Source organism: Canis aureus, chromosome 25, assembly GCF_053574225.1.
Source record: "Canis aureus isolate CA01 chromosome 25, VMU_Caureus_v.1.0, whole genome shotgun sequence".
In the NCBI taxonomy this organism is placed as follows: domain Eukaryota; kingdom Metazoa; phylum Chordata; class Mammalia; order Carnivora; family Canidae; genus Canis; species Canis aureus.
The window spans coordinates 31,424,790-31,440,338 of NC_135635.1; the positions used below are offsets into that span (position 1 = coordinate 31,424,790).

General features: G+C 36.1%; 1 protein-coding gene across 2 annotated transcripts in view; it reads right to left on the minus strand.

Moving 5' to 3' along the window:
* Positions 1 to 409: 409 nt before the first annotated feature.
* DERA (deoxyribose-phosphate aldolase) overlaps positions 410 to 15,549 on the minus strand; it is a 117,419-nt gene continuing 102,279 nt past the window's right edge. For both annotated transcript variants that reach the window (XM_077870930.1, XM_077870929.1), the window contains 3 exons: positions 4,927 to 5,039; positions 936 to 1,085; positions 410 to 624 (listed from right to left, as the gene is read on the minus strand). In XM_077870930.1, the coding sequence (XP_077727056.1) occupies positions 568 to 624; positions 936 to 1,085; positions 4,927 to 5,039 (320 nt within the window). In that variant the 3' untranslated portion in view covers positions 410 to 567. The remainder of the gene's footprint in view (positions 625 to 935; positions 1,086 to 4,926; positions 5,040 to 15,549) is intronic.

Consider the following 15,549-nt stretch of genomic DNA (forward strand, 5'->3'; position numbering starts at 1 on the left):
GTTTTTTTTCCCAAAAAAATAACTACAGGGATTTTTATATTTAAAAATGCAATGTCCATAACATCCTATAACAACAACATAAGTTTCATTAGTGAAACAATTAATATAAGAGCATATCTGTTGCAAAAATTAAAGACAGATTTTCATTGCAGGAAATTAGTGCCAAGTCAGTGACTCCTGAAGTCATTAGAGTAGGGCCAGCAGCTCAGGGAGGCTGCGTTTTCTTTTGCTAAGGCACATTTCTTGGGCAGTTTAACTTTTTTTTTTCCTTAGAATTTAACGTTGTCAAAGCCATCATTAATATTTTACTCAGAATTTTTAAGGGAAAAATCTTCACAAAATTAACCATACAGATTTTCAAGTAATTAGGACCATTTCAAAAGTGCCTGAAAAGAATACTATGTATGGGTTAGTTGTTTTTTTCTTTTATTCTTTGAATTAAATTCAGTGAAAGTTTTAAGGGAAAAAAAAGTCCCCTCATATTTTAATTAAACAATTTTAGCAATCACATAGAAAAACACATTCTAAACACTGATCTAAAGAGCTCTTCTGGAATTGGTCAGTGATTTAACACATTGCAAGATCGTGATAGGCTGCATATCTTCCAGTCACGTGATGGTAAATCTGTAAGGTAAATCAGAATTTAGTTAATTAATAAGTATTCTATATCACATACATATTAATTATTATACTACTAAATATTAATAACTTTAATGTTTCATTATAAAGCCCCACATTATTACGCATTTCAGCAGACTCTCCATTCAACCTACTTCAGGTGGAGGTTTGCTTGAAAGAAAGCAGAAGTTTGGAGGCAATGAGGTAAATCAGATGAATTTTTTTCTCTAGGTCACATAGCCCAGCAGGGGATTTTTCATTTCTCTCTCAAAAACACACTTGTCAATTTGTCCCAAAGGCAATAGATTATTACATACCTGCCTCTCGATGTCTGAAAGCAGGGTACTGGCACCTATTCGAAAGAGTTCTGGCGTCAGCCATTCATCTCCCAGCTCTTCTTTTATGAGGGAGAGCCAAGCAAGGGAATCCTTTGCACTGCGGATGCCTCCTGCTGGTTTAAAGCCTATCTACAAAGGAAGGTGGGAAAGAGAACAATGTTTATTGTTCCTGGAGTGCTTTAAAAAATGATACTGCATGGGGGTGCCTGGTTGGCTCAGTTGGTTTCAGCTCTGGACTCTTGGTTTCTGCTCAGGTCATGATCTCAGAGTCCTGGGATTGGGCCCCTTGTCAGGCTCCACACTCAGCACAGAGTCTGCTGGAGATTCTCTCCCTCAGCTCCTCTCCCTGCACATGCTGGCTCTCAGGCATGTGTTCTCTCTCTCAAAACTAAGTAAATAAAATCTTTAACAACAATAAAAAAAATGGTACTGCATTAATACAGGGTCTCAATTCTCTTTCTCTCTTATTAAGTCTATTTCACTTCACCCAGCAAAAGAGCTCAGATCACTGACTCACACCCATTCACACTACAAAATGACTTTTCCAAGATTAATGCGAAGAATGTCACTGCTTCTGAGGAGACACTAATGAGCGTTAATAACCCTCATTAACATTGCGTTTATTGGAAAGTCATAAACCTCAACCATCTAGACTATAGCTGTGAACCGGGGATAAACAAGAGAGGTGTCAATAAATAAGGAAAACAGATACCACCAAAGCCCATTCATTCTACATTTCTACAATTCAGCCAGTCTAGTTGCCTTTCAGCCCTTCCTTCAGAGGTGAAAAAAACACATACACGTATTCAAAATAAGAGGAGAGAATCAGTGAGGCCACAGTAACCAAAGTGGCAGCAATCAGGAAGGAGCACTGGCAGTTATTTTCATCAACTGAAGTGTAGGGACTTTTTTCTAAGTCGTCAGTAGCAAGAGTTCTGTAAAGCAGCCAGACCAGTTAAATAAGCACAGTAGAAAGAGTGTAGGAGCTCTTCACAGTTCAGTAGTCTTTGAAGGTGAACATAAAACAGCACGACTCAGCCAATATCTGATGTTTACAAATGATGTCCCTGAGTCCATTAGAAATGGATAAATGTATTCTATAAACAGTAAAACCTGCTTATCTGGATTTACTTGTCTCAAGAACCTGAAACCAGTAGAGTAGAGAATCTACAGACAAGAACAATCAAGAAAACACTGCATAGCCCAAGTACTAAAGCTCAGGCATTTGAACACAAAAAGCCATTGATTCGATAGGTAGCACCAACACGGGGTTAGTTGCTAAAAGAATGCTAGAGAAGGGAGACAATACATGAATGGTCCCATAATTAACCTAAGCTAGAAATCTCACAGTTAACCTGGATTCCACCATTTTCCCCACCACACCACACTACACCACACCCAATCAATCAAAGGTCAAGTCCTACCAATCTTCCCTCTTTAACTTCTGTATTTCCCTCCTCCTATCCATACTTCCTCTGTACTCTCACTTCTGCTGTTTTAGTTTAGACCCTCATTAGTTCTAAGATCGGTGGGTCTCCTTACTAGTTTCCCTGCCTCAGTCATACATTGCCACTGTACACTGATCCATTGCAGCTATTACACTGATCCTAACCCTATCTGCCTATTACCCTGGAGTCCAAGTGGCTCTGAAAGAGTGCAGAGACATGGGGCAAGTGGGGAAGATAAAGAGGATGAGATTATTTATTGAGAAAAGGCCCCCCAAATCAATTAGCTGATATTAGCATACATGTTAATCATAAGAGCATTTCTGTCAATTAGGCAGCTTCATATAGATTTTTCTATACAGTTCAGTTGTGTCAGCAAGTCTGGCAGTGTTTCTAAAGAGAGGTTCTAGCATAAGTTTATCCTTTTTTTTAAGGGAGAGAATATGGAAAACATAAATCTGCAATGAAATCAGTTATGAAATATTAAACCTCTGCTGCTCAGAGTGACACTAATCATGGTCTGGAAGACGGCCCATCACATTTTAAAACACCCCTTAAATCAATGATGTAGAAAGTTTACAGTCTAAGGGCTGCCCAGGCAACTCGTCAACAACCTGAAAGGATGCACCTGATTTGCAGATACATATACAGATCTTCACTATGTGAAATCAAACGTGATTAAGATGAATATGAATATGATTTGACTTGTATCTGTTTCTTAATAAAACTGGGATAAACTTTGTTTATTAGCCGAGGAAAGGGTCAATACAATTAAAAAGAAGTAATGAAAGCCAGCAGAGTCCCTTCTTACTCTAGCCTAGAATATTGAGCACTTAAAACTTTTATTGAAATTCTTTGCTTATTGTCTACAAGCTCTCCTGGAAAGGGACTTGTTCATTTTGTATCTCTGTTAACATAGGTTAACATGACACATAGTTAGCTACTCAAATGTCTGTTGAGAACACAGCAGGGTTAGGTGTCCAATGGTGGATTTTAATCCCGACTATAGAGCTTATGAAACATATAGATGTCTAAGGATTACTCCTCATCCAGAAGTGCTAGGGACAAGGGCCCAGGAACCTATAAGCATAAAAAGCTTCACACTTATTTTGTTGTACTTTGATGGTAAATAAGAACCACTGGTCTAAATGAATGGTGGTGGTCTCAGCTGGCAGGACCAAAGACAGAGTTTTCTTTTTTATAGCTAAACATTTCTTTCTTTCTTTCTTTCTTTTTTTTAATTTGGATCAGTGCAGAAAAGCTACCAAACTAGAGGTTACTCAAATTGAGTCAACTGCCATATGTAAGGTCACAGTAACTATCTTTCCTATTTGTACTTTTTTAAAGATATGAAGTTATTCTGAAGGAGAAAATTCTGGAAGGAGTTCATTTCCTCTCGAACCCAGTACACTCTAAAATACTTCCAAAAATGAACCAAAGGTATAGTCACATATAAAGTCATCACATCTAGCTGGCATAGGATTAAAGGTCTTTTTTGGGTTTCCATTTGACAGAAATCCATAGATTGGTTTTAAAAGATGTCTTCTGAGGAAGGCACAGTTTCATTAAAAAAACAACAACAAAAAGAAAAACAAACTACCTTTCTCTCCAATGATGTAAAAAAAAAAAAAATCCTTTGAGATAATTTGCAGCTAAACAAGCAACTTGAAGTGAAAAGGAAAATCCAAACTCATTTTAAAAAACACCTCATACGCATTTTTCTTTTTAACATCATATGTTTCAAAAAAATATGTATTATTTTTCGAAAAGCTGACAAAAGCTAGCACATACCCTCCTCAGCTTAACAGTCTTCCAAAGAGCACATCCAACTGCCATAAAACGCAAAAATGGATATTTAATTCAAGAGCTATATAACGTCTAGCTACCTTTTCCCTGCTGTTTCACAGCATTTCATTATTTTGTTTAATAAGTTCATCTCCTCGAGAATTTTCTCTTCACCTCATATTATTAAAAGTAATAAGTTTTTCTGGACCGGGGGTTTCCCAACAGAAAAACCAATTTATGTGTGTCCTTCAATAATGACAGGAAAAGATTATTTCCCATTATATTGCATACTTTTCATATCACCACCACAGCTTATCATTCAATAAATGTTACTCTGCAATTCTTTCCATTCCTCAAGGAAGTTTAATTTCTGCATTAACCTGTTTTCGCTGGCCAACGCCTTACCAGAAAGCCTGTGTTGTAGCAGAATTAGTTCGTTAAAGAACCCATTTAGGAATCTCTTGTCAGTGATAAAATTGTCTTCAGTTAATAAAAGGACATAAAGTGAGTTTACATCTTGATCACACAGACTTACTCCCACACTCACACTCACTTTCTGTTAATCGCACATTTTTCTCCATGAATGTGTTCTTTTGTAATGAAAGGTAAATTAAACATTTATCTTCATAAAGGTAACTCATTCACACCTTCTGCATATAAAGACAGTTTCTGTGGCTGTAACTAGTATTATAAATAACATTATCTTTACTCTGAAGAAAGATTTGCTGGCAATAATATACCTTGTTTCCAGTTTTCCAGAAGAAATCTCTAATGGCCCGTAGCATTACTATAGCTACTGGGAAAGTGGCATTTACTGTTTCTTTTCCAGTAGAGGTCTTAATAAAATCTGATCCTAAAACAAAAGGAAAAAAAAAAAAAAACTCTGTGTTAATGAAAAACTTATTTTTACACTTTTTAGTCAGTGAAAGAAGTGGGCTATGTAAATTTTTTTCCAGAGGAACACTTTATTTTTCATTAGTTATTTGAAAAATGAGAAACAAAACCTCTCTTTAAAATAATTCTGTCTATACTTTCCATCCCCCAATTGTTACATGAATGACATGAAGTACCAGTTGGGTTCTCACTGATTCTTGGGGCCCCTGCCTCCATATTTCCAAATCATCAATTAAAATCAAGTTGGCTTATTTAATGCATAACTGAGATGAATAAAAACAATTTCATGCTCTATGCTTAATATCATATATTACAACACTACAAAACTGGAGTGCCTACTCATTTTCCCATACTTGATAGGAAGTACACAGCTATGATAACAAGAAGAACCAACACCAGCTGATTTGTACTGCACTGTTCATTAATGAAAGCACTGTCTTCCCAATGAGATTAGGAATTTCATCCTACAAATACTTTAAACAATTTTCTGTCTCTCAGATGTATCTTAAACCTACTGATGTAATTTAACAGAATCGCACAAGGAGACAAAGAAATGATAGTAACAGTTAAGATTCACTGTGTGCTATGCGCTATCTTCTATTCTAGGTTCACAAGTAATAACTCAGTCATTCCTCATAACTGTATAAGTACTAATATGATCCCTATTTTAAAAAGATGAAATTGAGATACAGAAAAGTTAAATAACCCGCTCGGAGTCATAGTAAGGTAGGGACGTAGAATTCTAACCAAAGAAATATAGCTTAACCAATATGCTGTACTGTCTCCAAGAAACTCACCTAGGGTCACAAAGTCAGGTAGCCAAATAGAGATTCCAGCTTTTATGTGGTTACTAACCCCTGAAATATTCAACATGTGCTCTACAGATGAGTAGCATGGGTACCACGAGGGTGCTTGCTAAAAATGCAGTCTTTTGGGTCCTATACTAGATCGACTGAACCAGAATCTGAATATTAACAAGGTTCCGAAGTGATTTCTATGCAATTCACAGCCCTAACCCACTGATTCTGTGGAACCATAGGTAATGCTAATCTCTGAGATTCTCCCAAGGTCCATCAAAGTCAATAGAAGCAGAGGAAAGAAGTGGCTAAAATTTTCCACTTTAGTTGCAAATGGAAAGGATATTTCCACAACTATTCTGTGGATGGAAGGGTTTAAATCAACACACCTTTATGTAAACACAATGTGTTTAAGGCACAATGGAAAATAAAACAAATAATTTAAGCCCTTGCCCTCAAAAGCCCCTCAAAAGTACAGGTGGAGATGAAACATAAATCCTGGGTAATCACTTGATGAGCCAGAAGTCAGAAGATCTGATTTCATCTCCCAAACTGTCATGTTTGTAAAATACATCAGAAAATTCTTAGTTAATTCATAGTTTTAATTCATACAAGAAATTAAAAGCAACAATCTAGGTGAAAGCACTTTGAAAACTCTCAAGCATTTACAAATATAAATGGATCAAGGACCTAGGCAGGGTTTCAATCTGTAAAAACATGATAGAAATTCTGATTAATGAAAGCAGGTCATCAGAAGCTTTTTTTGAGGCAAGGAGGTCTGTAGGCCCACTGGAAGAATGATCTGTCATGCACACATTTATCTACCAAATATTCACTGAGTGCTTGCTATGTTCTAGACTGTCGTAGATGCTGAGACCACTAAACAATAAAGTTCCTACCATTGTGAGCAGATTTTCTAGAAGAGAAAGACAATAAGCAAGTAAATATATAATAAATGTCAGGTGGAGATAAGTGTTATGAAAAAAAAAAGCATTGTAATGAGGTAGAAAGTGATGGAATTGTGGAGAGGTAGCTATATTTATACAGAGTTATCATAAAGGCATCTCTCAAGAGTGAAATTCAAATAAAGAGTGAATGAAAGGAATCTGTGAAAAGAACATCACAAGCAGAGAAACAGCCAGTATGAAAGCCCTAAACTAGGCATGTGCTAAGTTTAATAATAGGTGAACAAATGAATAGGACCATAGAACCAATGTCTGGTCCCTATGACACCAGAAATAAGAAATCAAGGGGAAGACAGTAGAACCTCCAAATAGACGTAAGAGGTGAGAGGAACAACCCCAAAGAATTCAAAATGAGACCAAGACATTGTCTTCTGAACCACCAGAAAGCTTTCGGGTACAACACTGGATAGCATCCAAATTCTTTCAAGCATCGTAGAAGAGAAGATTATTACAAGTCCACGACCACATTTGGAGGCCTAAAAAAATGGTATGGTCACTTAAAAATCACAGTTTAAAGTTAACCAAAAGAGCCAAACTCCTTTGAAAGAGTCTAGAGTTAGGATAAGGGAGGGATTCTCCTCCTAACATATTTGGGAGGAGCAAAGCAGAACACCTACCATAATAGCAACAAGAGCCCAGGAGTAGTAACAGTGGCCTACACATTGCGTGTTTGTCTCCCTTTCTTGATTGCATTTTAAGCACATTGGAGGGCAGGTGCTATAGCTTTCTTTCTATGCACTCTGAATCCCCAGAGCATGACACACATGCAAAGCTCATTAATGAATTTTGAATGGATAGATGGATGAATAGATGAATTGACGGATGGCTACAGCTACCAAGAAATAGCAAACTACAGTATTTCCCATCTTTAACTGACTAATGAGAAAGGGAAGATAGTTTTGACTTTCATTCCAGTTCAGGTAACAAAACTGGACAGGTGACTCACAAGAATATATCATTCTATTTGTTTTTAAATAAATTTTAAATTTTAGAACAGATCTAAAGCTACAGAAACATTATCAAGCCAGTACAGAGAACTTCCATATATCCCACACCCAGTTTCCCCCTGTAATTAACAACTTTTATCAGTATGGTACATTTGTTATAATTAATGAACCAACATAGATATATTACTACTAACCCAAATCCATACTTTATTTAGATGTCCTTAGTTTTACTTAGCATCTAGTCTCATCCAGGATACTATGAAATACCATTTATCATATCACCATGGGTTCTTCTTGGCCGTGATAGTTTCCAGTTCTTCTTGGATTTGCCTTATTTTGATGACCTTAACAGTTTTGAGGAGTACTGGTCAGGTATTTTGTAAAATTTCCCTCAACTAGGACTTATCTGACACTTCTTTCATGATTAAATTGGGGTTATGGGTTTCTGGGGAGGAAGACCATAGAGGTAAAGTGACATTCTCATCATATCAAATCATGTGTACCTGCCATCAGCATGGTTTACCACTGTTGATGTTGACTGTAATCACTCAGGAGGTAGTTTTTGTCAGGTTTCTTCATTGCAAAGTCACTCTCTTTTCCCTATTTTCCATACTGTACCCCTGGAAAGAAGCCCTTATGTGTATTCTATGCTTAAGGAATGAGGAATTATAATTTAACACCTTTGGGGGGAATAACTACATAAATTATGTGGACTTTTTTTGCGTGGGAGATTTGTCTCCTCTCATACTTATTTACAGTCATTTAAATCAGTACAGACTCAAAGACATTTATTTTATACTTGAGTTTATAATCCAATATTACTTTATTTCATTGCTCAAATGGTTCTACCTTTGGCCACTGGGAGTTCTTTCAGCTGCTTCCTATATTCCTAAGACACACCTCCATCATGTAGAATTTTTGTTTTTTTTTTTAGCACTTCCTCTGGTATTGCCAAATGTTCCAGGTTTATCTTTTATGTTTTCTGCCCCAGTCCCAGAATAAGCCATTTCTCCAAAGAGCCCTAGTTCCTTTTATTAGAGAATGGTATTTGTTTTCTTTTCTTTTTTTTTTTTTTTTTTAGAGAATGGTATTTGAATCCAAAATCTTGGTGGAGGGGTACTCATTGCTACTACAGGGTCTTATTTCTGGCTGTCTCTGTTGCCTCAAAAGGAAATCTATGTGTGTATACTAACCCATTTATATATACGTATCTTTTAATAATTCCATATTTAACAATCTGTATCTATATTAAACTAAACATCCATAATACTGACAACTCCAACTCTGACCCATTACCACATGGATCATCCTAGCCCTCTCTCCCCTTCATCTGTAAACTCCCACTTCAACAGTGAGAAACCTAGTACCTACCATCTGTCACCCATTTATTTAATTGTTCACATCCAGTATCCACATATACTGCTACCAGAACTGTTAACCTACACCATGGGAAACAACTTTATTAACTACTATGCAGTGTTAATGTGCACTTTCCTGTGTCTTTAGCTTTACAGCCCACCTTTATTTATAATATTATGTAGGTCATCACCTTTTTTCTACTTCCTTCAGGGAGGCTGTTTCGTATATTTGTAATACAGCTAGATTCTTTGCTCACAGTCCACATCCGATCCTGGAACGCCCTGATTACGTAAGTGATTTTTTAAAAAATGTGCATATATTAAGGTTCACTCTTTGTGGAGTTTCTAGTACTTCTGACAAATGTACAGTGTCACACACGCATCCTTACAGGATCACACAGATCACTTTCACCACTCTAAAAAGCCCCGTGCTCCACATTTTCATCTTCTCCAACTCATACTGACAACCACTGATCGTTTTACTATCACGACAGTTTTGCCTTTTCCAGGATGTCATGTATGGGAATCATACAGCCTTTCAGACTGGCTTTTCACTTAGCAATGTGCATTCAAGGTTTACTCATGTCTTTTCATGGCTTCATTTTTTAAATTGATAAATAATATTCCATTGAATGGATGTACCACAATTTATCAATTCACCTTTTAAAGGATATCTTGGTTTCTTCAGTTTTAGCACTTATGAATAAAGCTGCTACAAACATTCATATGCAGGATTTTGTGTGGACATAAATCTTCAAATCAGTTGGACAAATACTGAGAGGGGCAATTGCGAGATTATATGGTAAGACCATATTTTGCTTTGAAAGAAACTGCCAAATTATCTTCCAAAGTAGCTGTATCATCTTGCATTCCCAAGAGCAGTGAATGAGAGTTCCTGATGCTCTATATCTTTACTAGTAATTGGTGTTGTCAGTGTTTGGATCTTATCCAACCTAATAAGTGTACATATAGATTACACGCATATTTTTGTTAGATTATACCCAAGTATTCAATTTATGGATTGCTGTTTTAAATGATAGTTTTTTTTTTTTTAATTTTAAATTCCAATTGTTCACACTGCTGGTAGACAGGAAAGCAATAGACTTTTTATATTAACCTTGTGTCATGCAACCTTGGTAAACTCACTCAGTAGTTTTCAAGAGTTTGTTGGTTTGGGAGGATTTTCTCCACAGACAATCATGTGATCTATGAGCAAAGACACTCTTATATCATTCTTCCTATACTAATTTCTTGGTTGTTGTAACAAATTATAACAAACTTGGTATCTTAAAGCAATAGAAAATTTTCTCACAGTTTTGTAGGGCAGAAGTCCAAAATCAAGTTGTCAGCAGAGCTGCACATCTTGCGGAGGGCCTAGGGAAAATCTGTTCCCTAACTCATCCAGCTTCTTAGAGCTGCCAGCATTCCTTGGCTGCATCACTCCCACCTCTGCCTCCATCTTCACATAGCCTTCTCTTTTAGATATAATCTTTCTTTGCCTCTCTCTGATAATAACGTTTGTGATGGCATTTATGTCCTGCCTGGAAAATCCAGAATAGTCATTTCATCTCAAGATCCTTAATTTAATCATGTCTGCAAAGACCCTTTTCTCCAAATAAGGCAATATTCACAGGTTCTGGGGGTTAGGATGTGGATGTATCTCTGGGAGTCATTATTAGCCTACCACACTTACCAATTTGTGTTTATCTAAATTCTTTCTCTTGTCTTCTTGCACTAGCTAGGACTTTCCAGTACAATGCTGAATAGGAACTTATTCTTGCTTTATTCTTAGGGAGACTTTTGGGGAATAGTGTTGTTTCTCGTAAGTGTGTTAACTAAAGTTTGTTTGTAGGTGTTCTTTATCAAGCTTAGAATGTTCCCTAGTATTCCTGGTTTGCTGAGAGCTTTTATTTATTTATTTTATTTTAAAAAATATTTTATTTATTTATTCATGAGATACACACACACACACAGAGGCAGAGACATAGGCAGAGGGAGAGGTAGGCTCCCTGTGGGGAGCCCAATGCTGGACTTGATCCGGGGATCACAACCTGAGCCAAAGGCAGACACTCAACCACTGAGCCACCTAGGTGCCTGAGAGCTTTTATTATAAATATATATTATAAATATGTTAGATGCCTCATCTGTATCATTTGATATGACCATATGATTTTTCCTCTATAGTGTACTGATATGCTGGATTACATTACACTGACCCAGCCTTGCATACCTGGAGTAAATCCCCCTTGGTTGTGGCATATAATACTTTTTATACATTGTTGAACTCATTTTGCTAATACATTGTTGAGGACTGTTTTTGCATCCATGTCATGGGTGATACTGATCTATAATTTTCCTTTCTTGCAATGTCTTTATGTGGCTTTGGTATTGGGGTAACGATGGCCTCACAGAGTGAGCACTATCCTTCAATTTTCTAGAAGAGACAGATAATTGGTATTATTTCTTCCTTAAATGTTCAGTAGAATTCATCAGTGAAACCACCTTTAGCCACTGCTTTCCCTATTGGAAGGTTTTAATCTTTTAATCTTTCCGTAGTAACTTATTAAATTATTAAATAAATAAGAAATTTATTTTACAATATTTTAGAATTAAAATAGTTTTATAATAGTTTGTATAAATATATGCTTATGTATTTATTATATATAATATTTATAAAATAAATCAAATTAAAATTAAAATAACTTCCTTAATAGATACAGGCTTATTTGGACTATTTATCCTCGCAGATATTTTTTTTTTAAAGATTTTATTTATTCATGAAAGACATGGAGAGAGAAAGGCAGAGACACAGACAGAGGGAGAAACAGGCTCCATGCAGGGACCCGACATGGGACTCAATCCCGGGGCTCCAGGATCACGCCCTGGGCTGAAGGTGGCGCCAAACCGCTGAGCCATCTGGGCAGGCCATCACCTTGCAGATATTAATCCAAGTAAATAAACAATCACTTTAAATGTTAGTGGTCTAAATGCACCAGTTAAAATCAGAGACTGACAAAAAATAATGTATGTTGTCTCTAAGAAATCTACTTTAAACATAAAGATCCGGAAGGTTAAAAATAAAGGGATGGAAAAATATATAAAATATATATAGAATTAATCAGAGTAGAGTACCCATATTAATTTCAGGCAAAGCAGACTTCAGAAAAAGGAAAATTACAGGGATAAAAAAGGGTATGACATAATGATAAAGGGGTTATTTCTCCAAGGAGACATAGCAATCCTAAACATGTATGCACCTAATAATGGAGCATCAAAAATACATGAGGCAAAATCTGACAGAATTGAAGTGAAATAGACAAATCTACTATTATAGCTGGAGACTTCAAAACCCTTCTTTCAGTAATTGATAAACATATAGAATATGAGCAGATACATTCAAATTGAATAGCATCATCAATCAATTATGATCAAACTGATATTTATAGAAAACTTCAAAAACAAAAACAAAAAAACCCAGCAGACTACTCAAGTAGTCTGAGGACATTCACTGAAATAGGGCTTTTTGTCTTTTTTTTTTCTTTAATTAATTTTTACACCTCTTTTTCTGCCTTCCCTGGTTTTAATTGAACATTTTCTATGGTTCCATTTTATCTCCTCTCAGCATATCAATTACACTTCCTTTTGTACATTTTTTTAGTGGTTGTCCTGGAGTTTTCAGAATATATTTTTAGCAAATTTAAAATTTAGCAAATTTTAGCAAATTTTTAGCAAATTATAGTATAATACTATACTGCTACATAGGTATTGGAGATATCTTTTAACAAAGTATTCCTAATTCCTCCCTCTTATCCCATTCATGTGCATTGTTACTACTATTTTTAACAGTTACCTTTTACATCAATTGGGAAAGAAAAGTGATTTTTTATTTTTCATGTATTCCTTCTCTGATATTCTTCCTTTTTCAATGTAGATCAGAGTTTCTGATGTATATTATTTTCCTTCTCCTTGAACATTTCTTACAACACAGGACTGCTGGCAGTGAATTCCCTCAGTTATATATGTCTGAGCTCTTTCACTTTTGAAGGATAATTTCACTGGATATAGATTTTTTGCTTGGGTGTTTTTTCTTTGAACACTTAGTGCTTCATTTTATCCACTTCTTGCTGACATGGTTTTCAATAAGAAGTCTGCTGTAATTATTTTTCTTCTATAGGTAAGATGTTTTCTTTCTCTGGCTTTTTTCAAGATTTTCTATTTGTCTTTGGTTTCCTCTAGGTTGATTATGATATATTTAGGTGTAGTTTTTTTTGTTTTGTTTTTTGTTTTGTTTGTTTGTTTTTTCATATTTATCCTGTGGTGTTCTCTGAGCTTCCTGGATCCATGGTTTAGTTATCTGTCATTAATTTTGGAAAATTCTTGGCCATTAATTCAAACATCTTGTCTGCTCCATTTTCTCTTTCTTCTTCTGTTATTCCAAATACATGTATCACATCTTTTGAAATTGTCCCTCAGTTTTTGTTCTGCTTTTTTTTGTCCTTTTATCTCTTTACGTTTCAGTTTGGAGGTTTTTCTGGTTCTATCTTCATGGTCATTGATTCTATCCAGTAATCTAATGAGCCCATCAAGGCCCATGCTCCAGTTTTTGATTTCTTACTTTTCCTTTTGAATATTTCTTAGAGTTTCTCTCTGCTTATATTACCTATCATTCTTCCATTTCTATTTTTTTCCATTAGAATTAGTACTTTATCAATTACAATTATTTTAAATTTCTCATTCTGATAATTTCAACATCTATGTCATGTCTGAATCTGGTTCTGATGCTTGTTTTGTCTCTACAGACTGTGTTTTCTCTTGCTTTGCAGCATCTCTTATAATTTGTTGTGGGAAGCAGACATGACATATTAGGAACTGAAGTAAACAGGCCTTTTGTGTGAGATTTTACACTAATCTGGTCAGGAACTAGGCTGTGTTTTACATTTGCTGCAGTCACCAGTGCTAAGTCTTCAAGTACAATAGTGCCCTTGTTTTTGTCCACCCTCTTACTCTGGGCTTCCTTGGTCTTCCTCTTCAGAGACAGTCTTTATCTTTTAGCTCTGTTAACTGTCATCCACTAGATTACTGGAGTCCAACTGATATGGTGATAATGTATAGAGGAGAACAAGTATTTCATAATCCCATGATTAAACTTCAGTCATAGTGGACTCATCATGTCTCTAGGTTGTAACCTTCACAAGTGTGTCTTAGCTTTTCTCTCCCACTTTGATGAGGCTGAAAGAGTGAAAGGGAAATGCCCTTCTAGGTGGGATAAGATTCCAGCAAATTCTGTTGCCCTGGAGAGCAGGCCTTTGTTAAGGAAAACACTTTGTGCATATTTTGCAAAGATTATCTTCTCCCGACCCTGCCACAGCCAAGAGAAGATCTTGGCTCTTCACTGTAAGAACCTAGGGTTCCTGGAAGTAAAACCCACAAAAGTGCTGGCACCACACTTGGCCTCCAACAAGTTGTTAAAGTTATCATTTAAGTGTTTTTACCAGTTTATGGTTCTAGCAGATCTTGGTTGACTCTCAGCAGTCACCATCCCTCCAGACTTCAAAGTGGCAGTTTGCCCTGAGATCTAAGTTCTTTGATAAGTCCGGGAAAAGTCATTGATTTTCCAAATATTCATCTTTTTTTGTTCATTTTTGTTTTTGCTCTAAGGACAAGAGTGACAACTTCCAAGCTCTTCATGTGTCAGGACTGGCAGCAGAAGTTCTTAAATATTGAGACTTTATTGTGTATAAATCAGGTACAGGTAGAGATACTAATTATATATGGTATTTAAGGTGTTTGGGACATATGCCAAGTAACTATCATGGTCAAAAAGAACTGAAAAGGCTCAGATTCACTTTAGCTAAAAGAATAGAGGAAGGATTCATGGAACAGATGGAATTTGGCACAGATCTTGAAGAAGAGATAAAATGTAAAGATGAGAGGGTAGAAGGAAGAGCACCACCATCGGAAGAGGCACTGAAAGCACAGAAAGTACGAGACACAGCCAAATAATAATGAATGGATACATCTGAGGAAACTCTGTGAGGGACAGGGAGCATGAGAGGTAGAAGTTGTCAATGTCTATTTTAGAACACGTGACTATAAAAGTCCCTTAGGGAGCATAAGGTCTGACCACTTGTTATTACTGTTTAAGGCAGTAAATGCGGTGTTTGTTGGATCAGCTGAGGATAACTGAGAGCCAGAAACCACATGAGAGATTAAAACAGCAGTTTGGGCATACAGCTATTTCTTTATATCCAGGAATAAGACTTAGCTTTAATTATAAAAAATACTTCAGAAAGTACATTAGTATTTTACAACTGTCAAAAGAACAATGGATTTTCCGGTGGGACTAAGTGGGCACACACTTTTGTCTTACTTCTTATTTTAATATTGCTTTCCCTCACCCCT